The sequence below is a fragment of the Vicia villosa genome, linkage group LG6 (genome assembly GCF_029867415.1).
Source record: "Vicia villosa cultivar HV-30 ecotype Madison, WI linkage group LG6, Vvil1.0, whole genome shotgun sequence".
Lineage (NCBI taxonomy): Eukaryota > Viridiplantae > Streptophyta > Magnoliopsida > Fabales > Fabaceae > Vicia > Vicia villosa.
The window spans coordinates 137,237,070-137,248,743 of NC_081185.1; the positions used below are offsets into that span (position 1 = coordinate 137,237,070).

Below are 11,674 nucleotides of genomic sequence, written 5' to 3' on the forward strand. Positions count from 1 at the left end.
TTTCTAAAAAATCAGCCCCGATATTTTTTATGAATTCTGGTCTAACACCTATAAGGGCTTCCATGAAATAAATCATATAGTTGGCGACAAAAATTTTGATACATGATGTTACAGCTTTCCGACCACTTTACAATGATTCTCCCTGGCTTTGTATCCTGCAGAAGATGCTGCAATAATTATATACAGATCTAGCATATCATGACCACATCTGTTCAGATTCAGCTATCTGTCCAAATATTCTTTCTTTCCTGTACATGGAACATAAACTACCTCGCGTGAAGAAGATAAGGCCCACGTAAAAAGTGAGTCATATCTAACATTCACCGAGTGAAAGCAACAATACTAATTGTTGAAGAATAACGAAAGAGAGTTGCGGACAGACAGAAGTATGGCAGCCTTCATTGTCGGTTAACGTCAGTTCTCCTAGGCCGCCAAAAGCTTGGGCCTGAAACATTATTATCTTAAACTTTAATATTTTCAACTAATATCACATAAATGAGAGGAAAGAAGCAAATAAAAATAAATCCCATGTTTATGAACATTTGTTACACAGATGGTACATACCTCGGTGAACTACTGGAATTGCATCATGGAAGGGTGACCTAAAGGGCAGGGAGCCTCTGTAACTCATTGGCAGGTGAGTTAATCTCCAACCATGACCTGCTGATCTAGTCGATGCACTTGGATGGTAATCATAAGGGGAAGGCACATCTTTGTTGTGATAACAAGGAACATGCAAGAAATTCAAAGAAAGATAATCATTATACATTCACCAACAACCAAAACAAAACCATGGCATTGCCACCACCCCTTCCCCCCAAATATTATATGGATCATCAATTATCATAATTTTTCCAGAATACTTTTATTAAAAAATTACCAGAATATGGCGACCGAGTATTCCATCTCTCTTCATATGGTGTCCGAAAACCCCATCTCTCTTCATGGGGTACCCGAGTATTCCACCTCTCTTCACGCGGTGCCCGAGTATTCCACCTCTCTTCACGTGCTGTCCTAGTATTCCATCTCTCTTCATGTAGTGCACGGGTATTGTATCTCTCTTCATGCAGTGCACGAGTATTGTATCTCATTCCATCTCTCTCGTGAGTGTTATAGAAGTTCTCCCTCCTTGTGTTCTGCATAAAGTGTTGTCTATTGGAGTATGAAGGGGGTGGTGGAACCTCCCTCTGAGGCCTTGGACGATTTTCCGCATGAATGAAAGAAAACTGATCCGATGGCACACGGTGTGGTGGTCGTAGTATGTAACCTTCATTGTGCATAGTAAAACCGTCAGCACTCCTGGAATTTTCTGGTGGTCGTACAGGGTGAGTGTTGAAAGAGCAAGGAGACTCTGGTATCTGCATTTGCACGTCTCTACACTCGGGAATTTGAGACTGTGTTGCATCCATAGGTCGACTATTTCTTGGGGCATCTAAGGGATGAGCCACAGAATTAAATGTTTTGCCATGCACTCCCTGTAAATATGGGCCCGACCCCAAGTTAAAAAAAAATAATTATGAGTTGTTTGTTGCTACCACTGACTCACTTGAAAGATACAAGAAAAGTTGTGAAACATACCTGTGAATCTGTAAAAGGTTTTGAATCAACTGAAGTGCCGTATTGATCAGATGTAGCTGACATGAGATGCAGTGTTGGTGGGGGCGGTGGAGGTGGAGGTGGAGGTGGAGAAGATGGTGGTGGTGGTGGTGGTGGTGGTGGAGCAAATGATGGTGGAGCTGGGGAAGATGATGGCACATCTTGGGTTAAACAAGGAGCAAAGGACAGAGGAGGTTTCTGATCAAGCTGTGATGCCGTTCTTCCATCGATATTACAAATCGAATTCAATTCCACACCAAAAGAGGGTGTCACATCTTCCATTTCAAGCTCGCCGGCAACATCTTCCAGCACACGCCTATGTTTTTCAAATGCATCAGACACTTCTTGTACTTCATATGTTTCAGAATCATGCGTAGTCGCGGTTGCCTCCAAGTTCCCTCCATCAGAATCACTCCCTCCTTCTTCAAGCATACAGGGCATGCGAAATCCAGATACCTGAAAACTCGAGTTGCTGCAGAACCAAAGGCGATTTAAGTATATACGCTGGCAGAGTATAAGAGAATAATTAAGACAAACTTTAATGCTAACAAGTTCGAACCTTCCATATTCATCAACATGCATACCCTCCATATCTCTAATAGGATCATCTAAAGACCTTTCTGTTCTCAATGAACGGCGTGAATAAACCCCTGCATAAGCTGACCTGCTATATGAGTTTAGTTCCCGGATGTGATAGCGAATAATGGATTCTGGTAGGATTCTTCTCTCCAACCAGAGTCTTAACACCTACAAAAATTTTAGAGCAAAGATTAACAAGAATAATGACGCAAAAAAGAGGTGTAAGACTAAAGAGCATATGTGTTTAACTTACCTTAAGACACTGCCTACGATTTTCAGGTGCAGTATTTCCAAGAGGGGCAACAGCATACAATAGCCGTGGCAAGACTGCTTGCATAGCAGCTGGATATACTCCACCAACATCGTCTGGGAAATCAGATATTCAAACGTCAACATATACTAAATTCATATATTCTGTAGTTTTTTTCAACACCAACAGATACCCATATGTTCTTTCGTTTTGTTTTGTTAGAAATATTCAAGAATGACTAAAAGATAAACAATTACCTTTCAAACCTCGAGAATATTGAGCAATAGAGTCAACAAGGAAAAACAGATCCACTCTCCGCCGAAGGCTTGGCTCATTTTCCAGACTGTGGACAAGACTTTCCACCACCTAGATACATCCCCACAGCCAAACCCCCCAAAAATGCATATATTGTCAAGAAAATATATGATAAGCTTTTAAAAAAGGAACAAAAAGTTTAGGAGATCAGACCATAATGTAAATTAGATGGTTTAACTCATCAAAATCATGAAGATTTAAATCAAAACACATTTGAGCAAACTTCTTAGTACAAAGTGTATTATTGAATTGTGTGTAAGATGATGGGGTACAAAGTGCTGGAGAGATGCTCTCCCAATTAGAAGATGAACCTTCTCAGGCCAAACAACTTAGAAGAAAATGAACAAAACCCTCACGCATATTATATTCGCAAATAACCGCCCATAAACTTACTTGCTCCCTCTTAAAAACTGATAGCCTAGGTAGAAGACTTCCTGAATTTTGCCTTCTAGAAGAAGTATTAATACGCTGTGAATATTACTCCTTTATTTGCACTACTACAAGAATTCCTAAAGCTACATTATTGATCTTAGTGCAATTCTCTACACCTGAAGAGGCACCAGTGATTTAAAATCCTTAGCAAGTGATATCTGAGTGGGCTTATTACTTGGACAGAAAGTTTCTGGATGCTTCTAAGTTCAATGTTTTGCGGTGCTGATTTGAATCCCTATTTTCCACTAATAAACTGAATTAAACTCTTATATGAGAAATAACAATAGTACTTTGCACATGAGCTCCATACAAGTATAAGTGATTAATGGTTAGTGACAATATTTTCCTTTCCTTTTAGTTATAGTAAAAGAAAATATAATTTAGAGAAAGCTACTAAAAAACATAGGGGCTTTCTTCATTTAATAACAATATGGGAAATTTCCACAGGCGCTTTCTTCATTTAATAACAGTATGGGAAATTTGTTTTAATTCTCAAGCAAGGCAAAAAATTGATAAAACCAGATTTCACAGTGTAACTAAAACATCCCATTGTATCCCAGACCATATAAGATATAACTTTGATTATGTGAGTTTGACATTAGAGATTTCAAAAGCATAGTCATCGACCTATTCATTGAGTTGTATGATTTTAAAAGAGCTCAACCCTCTTTCCTCAACTACACAGACTCGGCCAAACAAATGGACTAGTGTACTTGCCACCAAGTTTGTGGGCCTTCATGTCAAAACCTTTTGCTCCCCTTCTAAAGAAAACTCCTCCGTAAACTCCCTCCTCACAACCAAAGGAAAACTCCCTCCTCATAACTATATTAACAGTTCACATTCAAACTCCCCACTGTAACCTCTTTAATTGTATTTAAACCCAGCACCCGTACAACTCAAACAGACAACTTGAATCATTTCGTGTCATATTTCTATTTACATCCTATACTTAAAGAATATAAAAGGGAAAATAAAATAATGCTCATCTTGGAGAACTGATGTAAATGGGACATCAAAGCTGTCCCATCTCATCGTAATAGATGAAGCCGCACTCTTACTTCCAACTAGTGTTCAACCATAAACAGAAAACTTGGAAAATTATGATTACCCAAAGAAAATATATATATTTCTCTTTATCTAGTTGGAATTTCTCTTTACTGGTGACACAAAATTTGGGTTGAGCCTTAACTCAATCCTACAAATCTGATTTGCAAGATGAGAGATATCTCCCATTTATGAACATTTGTTCATGACATATCACATCTAATATGGGACTATCAACACGCTCTCCTCGCGGATAGGACTAGACATCTCTAAGTGACCTAATAGTGGGTAGTCCAACGGATGTTAATAAGTTCTAATATCATCTTAAAATTTGTATTTGACCTAACTCAACCTTGCAAATCCGGCTTGTACAGTTAGGGATGCCTCTCAGTAATAAACACTTCTTTAGATCATATCACATCCAATGTAGGTTAAGGATGCCTCTCAGTAATAAACACTTCTTTAGATCATATCACATCTAATGGAGGTTAAGAATGCCTCTCAGTAATAAACACTTCTTTAGATCATATATTCATATCACATCTAATGTAGGTTAAGGATGCCTCCCAGTAATAAACACTTTCTTAGATCATATCATATCATATCACATCTAATGTAGGATTCAATAACATAAAATGCTCCGAGTAAATTTAGATTGCACACTCAAAGTCCAATAAACAATCAAGTAGAAAAGGTGTCCACACGCGAAGAGGTCATGGATCAATGTAAATTTGTTAAAATCAAGAAAACCCAGCAAACTTGAAAGGTAAACTTTAAATTGAAAAGCATTCACCATATAATATAGTAATTAACATTTTATAGAGATGGAGGGGGAAGAAAATAAGGATTAAAAAAGGACCATCATATTACCTTTGTTGCAATGCCAAACTTTGCACAATCAATAGCAATGCGTGTTGCTCGACCAATACTTTCCTTTGTCCTTTTCAAGGTCACAAGCACTGCTTCAAAATATAACAAAGCCGCGTGTCCTGCTTCAGTTGATTTGTCTATAGATCTCGATCGTTGATTTGCCACAGCCCCAACTTTCCATCCATCAATAGAACCAGATAAAATACTCTTCTGGAGTCCATCGGGACTACAGCTTCCATTTTGATGAATATTACTACTATCTGATGTAGAAACATTGCGAACTGAGGTATTTGGAGGTGAACCTTGTGGAAGGCAAACTCCCCCATCAGGCAAGGATGAGCTAGCTCGAATGCCCAAAACACTGTTTTCCCTTGAACAATCAGATATTGATAGAGAAATCATATCCCCCTCCTGTTTTTTAAATTTTACTTCTTTCACAACCTCGTGCCTGAACCAAAAGAAGAAATGTGAACTTTCTTGAATTGAACAATTATAATTTCATTAAACAATTATACTCTTGTCATTTTCATTATCTTTAAAAGATTGGCCAGTATAATTTCATACTATAAAATTCCACCAAACCAATGTTATCAATCGCAGAGAATATTTATTACTCTGAATTCCGTTATGCTATAGAGCCTCTATTTGACAACACAGATGAGCATATCATGAATCGTAGTTTAGTCAGGAGGTTTTATTTTTGTCTATCAGAGTCTAAGCTGGAAAAAAATTTTGCAGAAGTATGATTTCAATTAGGAAAGCTGTAAGCATAAGTTCACCCTGTCAGATTTATGCACATTCGAAGAACAATTTTCGAAACCCAAAAATCTAAGCCTTTGGATTAAACTAAAAATCGCTTATTTAGAATTTCACTCATGAACTAAAAGTTTTAGCTTCTCTAGAAAAGTTTCCTCCTCCTTTATGAAAATTAATAATAAGAAAACAAAAGTAAATTTTCATGCAAAATAAGCAAATAGATTAAAAAATGGTTTATTCTCATTATCCTTTCTATTTTGATTCTAGGTAATAGATGGTTGGAAACTAGTATTTGTAACAGGCAAAAAAGTAAGCTTACTTTTCATTGATTTTACTGCTGTCGCCAGATGCTTGCTTCATATCCTCACAAACCATCACCATATTCTGAGGCATGGCGATACTATTTTGAGGCAACAATTTGCCACTTTCGTTGGGACACGATTTGCCACTTTCATTGGGACCCGTCACAGGATCAAGATTTATTCCACCATGATCAAATGTATCAGATGCATTTGAAGGGATCAAGTGTCTGATACTTTCATTCTCACTTGGTGGTAATGACGGACCTGATGAATCTTGATTGCTTCCAACTTGACAACATTTCATATCAACATTAGGAGAGATTTCTTCATGTATTACAACTTGTGAATCTATATTAGCAGGTGCACAGGCCATAGAATCACTAAGATCTTCACCGATTTGGAGCCCAGCACCTGGGGCTGGGATGATATCCTTGCTAGACTCATGTTTTTGTGAATTGGTCAACTGTTCCTCCTCTTCAGTAGATGACTTGTCCTCTATTAAACTCATTGGATTTGAACAGGTTGAAAAACTACACACTCGGTTATTGGAACAATCAGTGCCACAAGAGTCCAAGCCTTTCGGTTCTAAATCATTACCTCCTTGGTTATCAATAATCATACAAGAACATCTCTTGATTGCAGCAGACATACAACATTTACCACTTGAAGGCATTTTAGAGGGTGGTGATTCAATACAAGTTCCTTCGGCAGCGGCAGCGGCATAGGAAGACATTGCTTTTAATGCACGATGGATGCGTTTAGATGGAGGTAAAGCAGATTCATCATCCATAGAGAAGCCAAGTAATTGGTCTTTCTTAACTTCAGAAGTCTGTGACCCATTTTCGGAACAGGAAGTTAATAATTTAGGAGAAACACTAGCCAAATCCTTACTCCATGCCAATGAGTCTCCATCAGCAAGGCAGCCATTTTCACTATTTGACGATGTGATTATCCGCAATGGTGAAGCAACAATAACAATACTTTTCTCCTGTACTTGTGCAATTTTATTGTGTTCTTCCCCTGTGGATGATGAGCTAATCATTCTAACTCTGGCTCGTTTCGACGGGGGTAAGTGTTCATCTCCATCCGGGTAAGAGCATATCTCTTTCGGATTTTCAGACGTATTCTGCAAACTTTGATTGGCATTCTGAACACAAGCATTATTGGTTTTCCTTGTCCTGTTGGGTTTTCTTTTCCTCTTGCCAACTACAGCCTTCATGTCACGACCAAGGACTTTCTTTAACTCAACTTCATATTTAGAGCCCTCAATAATCTCAGATTGTTCAAGTTTTAAATCAGAATTGGCACTTCCCACATTTAAGCTACAGGCATCAGAATTGTTTGTAACCATTTCAGAACCATTTTCCACCATGCTAACATTTGAGGCAAATGCAGAGGAATCAGTATCATTGCACCCAAAAAGATCAGGTGATTTCTTGATATGCCTAATCCTTCTTCTAATAAATTTGTTCTGAATTGTATCAGCTGATATGTTGCCATCATTATTGCCACCATTATTTCGACCATCACTACGATGTAGAGCAGTGTTTTGGATCTTTGATGAGCTTCTGGACCTTTGAACTGGTTCATTTTCTTGCTTCACTGGCAAAAAAGATTTTACACGTCCAGTTGCAACAGCGTCACCTGTAGCCTGTTTAATATAAGTTCCATTCCTCGGTACACCAAATGAGCCATCCTCAGCTGCATAAACTTGCTCACGTCTGCCAGTCAGAGAATTTGATAATTTCATTTGTGAATTAATCGCCCAAGGAGTATTCAACTGATCTTTGAACCCTGAGTTGGAAGATGGGTCAAGTGGATTTCCCACATTTGCATTAGCAACTTCACCACCAGAGCTAGTTTCATCAACTTGAGTCCCTCTCTCTAACTTATCGTAACATTCAATAATCTCATTTAATGCACGAACAAAATCAGCACCCCTTCCTTGACGTTTGCCAAGAGACTGTTTCTTCTCTTCAGTAAATGCCTCAATATCAGCAGGATTGCAGAAAGCACTGCAGGAGATGCCATTTCAAACTAAGAAAACTTGCAAGCAGAATAAATTTAGGCGTGTACATGGGTAAACAACTAAATGCAACATTGTAAAACAGTTATAAAAGTTCTTAAATATAAACGCAATTAGTTTAAAAATAAAATAAAATAATTCAACCATGAACATTCATCCAATAAATGGAAATTCAAATTTCAAAATCTCTTTCACAATCCTTCCTTACCCCTTCACTTTGAAGTAAATCACTTCTTCCCCTTCCTCCTCAGAAACATAGGATTCAATCAACACTAAGCTACATCAAACTATCAAACCGGAAATTCAAAATCTCCTTTACCATCCGACCTTCCCCTTTAAATTTGGTGTAAACCATTTCCTCCCCTTCCTCCCCACTAACATAGGATTCAATCAACATCAAGTCACATTATACCTTACTCAATCACAACCAATCTTATCACAATATCTTTGTTGAGATATTTCAAATATTATATTGTAAATAATGGGATATATATCGATCAAATTCAAATCCTCTCTATGCCTATCCTGTTATAACAGAATATTCAAAATATCTCAACAATCTTCTCTGATTGGAAAAATATACTGTCCACATTTATTCTTGCCCTATTATGTATAATGTGCATTGACTGCATGGTTACTTTTAATTCTTGCCGTTTCAGGAAAAGAGGTCTAGGGCGAGGATAGGATATGCTAAGGAGTGCAGTGGACTACATTATCATTAGAGTGCCAATACTCTCCCTACAAAAAAATGTGTGGTGATCTTAGTTGTCACATCCATTCTACTCTTAAAGGATGGATTTGGTAAGTAGTTAAAGCATGGTTAAGGTCATCACATGTGTATGTTAGCAACCATGCTTCCTACATCAACCATACTTGTGTTTTTTTGTTATAATACATCTGTGCCATAATGGGCAAGCTAAATAAAAAATCGCATGAATAAATAAACATTAGCATCACACGAAGACTACAATTATTGAAACCATCACTTTGTTTTGGTAAAAAAAAAAAGTAATTAAATAGACAACATACTCTCAAATTTTCAAATATCTATGCAAAAATAAAGCCACCTTAATATGTGAATATTATTTATTTGATTCCTCTAAAATGAGGTACTCAATCTATGGGGAGTAGTGGAAGAGTTAAAACTATAGAAATGGAAAATAAATAGTTAAGTTTGTGATAAAATAAATGCAGTATGGATATATCACAAACTATATAGTCAGTTAATTCACATACTTGATTTTCTCAACAAAAATCATAATGCCTCGCATTTCCCTCTTCAACAATATGTTTAGTACACACACCTACTCGATTAAGGAGTCCTAGAAAGAATAACTATTGAGATGGAAAATTATTTATCAACACCCCAACCTTTAATGAATTTCCACACACAAAACAAACAAATCTCTGACATGTCAATTAGAATTCCACACGTGCACACCACAATCAACCCTTAACCCTAAACCCTAGGCCAAAAACATAGATTAACAATATCATACAACTTGTGTAATTTTGTGTGGCCTTAGTTTTAACATCAAACAGCATACATTGGATTCTAAACGTTATATACAAACATATTAATGTGAAGGCATAGCAGTGGCAAGTTCAATCAAAAGAGATAGGGACTTGAATACATACATTTGATCGGTTCCAAAGAAGAGAACAAATACTTTCTTCCGATCAGCTGAGTAACCCCATTTGTTCGGCTCACTTACCTGCCATCAGCAAAATAATTTAATCAGACAAATTAAATCTCTGTAAAAACAAAGAAATGAAATAAAATGCCTCCACAGCAAACATATCAGATAAACTCCTATATAACCATAGAAAATAATTTGCAACCAACTTCCCCATGCTTGTAAAACCCTCTGGTCTCCATCCTTTCTAATCAAAACTCAGTGAAATTAAAATGCACCCACAGCAAACATATCAGATATACTCCTTTATAACCCTAGAAAAAAATTTGCACGCAACTGTCCCATGCTTATAGATCCCTCTGGTCTCCATCATTTCAAATCAAAAAATTTCAGTGAAATAAAATGCTACACGGCAAATAGATCAGATATACTCATATATAACCCTAGAAAAAAATTTGCAAGCAACTGCCCCATGCTTGTTGAACCCTCTGGTCTCCATCATTTCAAATCGAAATTCAGGAAGCCTTTCGGCCCTACTCAAGTCAAGCATGACACTCAGCCTTTACAGTAAATATCTCCATAAGATTAACATCAAATTAAACCAAATCCATGCAACACTAGATTACGATACTACTCTTAGTACAAGTTTAACATAACAGAAACCAGAGAATGAGAGAATCAAAGTCAGGCAGGCACAATAACCTTCGATTAAACAGATCAAAACAAAACCAAAAACCAACTCGATCAACAACAAACCCTATACACCATAAAAAAAACGGCAGAAAGGAAGAAAAAAAATCGAAAAGCAAAAACAAGCCAGTGCTATCCTAAACAGCAAAATTATGGAAGAAACTCGAAGTTTTAGCAAAGATTACGAAGCAGCACGTACCGTAGCAGGCCAAGCAGGGAATCCTTTCACTTTAGCCATTACGAGATCGCCGTTTTTCCATACCCGGGAAGCAGCAGCTGCGGCGAGTGATTTCTTGGCGCCCTTTTTTCGAGTAGGTGCCATGGGAGAAAAACGAAAACCGCTCCAGTAAAACGAAGAACAACAGTATCTGCAAAATCAAAGAGTTAGAACAGAAAATTGGATGAATAATCAAGAGGTTTAAGCACGGCGCGGAATTGAGTGAGGCATTGAATTTGAAGACTAACCGAGAGTGGTTGAAGAGTTGGAGAGAAAAGGAAAAACCCTAATTGAAAGGGTTGAAGAGTGGGAGAGGAAGTGAAAGTGGTTTGGGGAAGAAAGAAGACATGAAGTAGAGAGTTAGGGGAGGTGGAAGCGGCTTAGGGTGCGCAGTGAAGGTAGTGTTGTTTTCAATCCATACTCGTGAACTGCGCTCTTTTGCTTATACAAAAAACGGCCCCTTTTATTTCACTACTTACCTCAGGCTGCTGACGTGGTTTGGAAAAAAAAACCTAAAATTAAGTTTTATCAACAAAAAAAAAAATTGTCTAGAAGTAATATTATTATGTATTCAATTCAATGTATTTGATTTTATTTGACCAACTGTAAAATTTGAAAATAAAAAGAAAATTGTTATTTTTGATAAAGCTTTTATTATATACTTAAAATATTCATTTTTACTAATATTGTATTGTATTCAGTGTATTTTGTTAAGTAGGCCAATTTAAAAATAAATAAATAAAAAAGAAAATATTAATTTTAGTAAAGTTTTTCAATTTTATAGTAAAGTGTTCATCTTTTAACATAAATATAAATAAAATCTATCAAAGGAAAAAAATTTCAGTGTTCTCAAAAAAAATTAATATAATATTGCATTTTCTTTTTGTTATAAAGGAAAAAAAATTACCAAAATGGGAGGAGGGGAGAAATTGTATCAAATCAAATGAATTTATTTTGTTG

The 11,674-nt window shown here is 36.9% G+C and overlaps 1 protein-coding gene across 1 annotated transcript; it reads right to left on the reverse strand.

Annotated features, from left to right (window-relative positions):
• Window positions 1–11,161, reverse strand: LOC131610170 (protein HUA2-LIKE 2-like). The gene is made up of 12 exons (XM_058882053.1): window positions 10,963–11,161; window positions 10,697–10,865; window positions 9,809–9,885; window positions 6,162–8,159; window positions 5,087–5,534; window positions 2,683–2,791; window positions 2,429–2,541; window positions 2,156–2,343; window positions 1,579–2,068; window positions 881–1,475; window positions 565–711; window positions 1–445 (listed from the first exon to the last, which is right to left on the reverse strand). The coding sequence occupies exons 2-12, from the start codon at window positions 10,817–10,819 to the stop codon at window positions 399–401; spliced, it is 4,335 nt and encodes a 1,444-aa protein (XP_058738036.1). The 5' UTR covers window positions 10,820–10,865; window positions 10,963–11,161; the 3' UTR covers window positions 1–398.
• Window positions 11,162–11,674: the final 513 nt, after the last annotated feature.

Excerpts from the sequence above, each read along its gene's own strand:
- LOC131610170 (XM_058882053.1), bottom strand. The coding sequence starts at position 10,819 with ATGGCACCTACTCGAAAAAAGGGCGCCAAGAAATCACTCGCCGCAGCT. Across the intron at positions 5,535-6,161 it reads AGCAGTAAAATCAATGAAAA|GCACGAGGTTGTGAAAGAAG; the intron begins GTAAGCTTACTT and ends CTTTTGGTTCAG. Across the intron at positions 2,542-2,682 it reads ATATTCTCGAGGTTTGAAAG|ACGATGTTGGTGGAGTATAT; the intron begins GTAATTGTTTAT and ends CTGATTTCCCAG.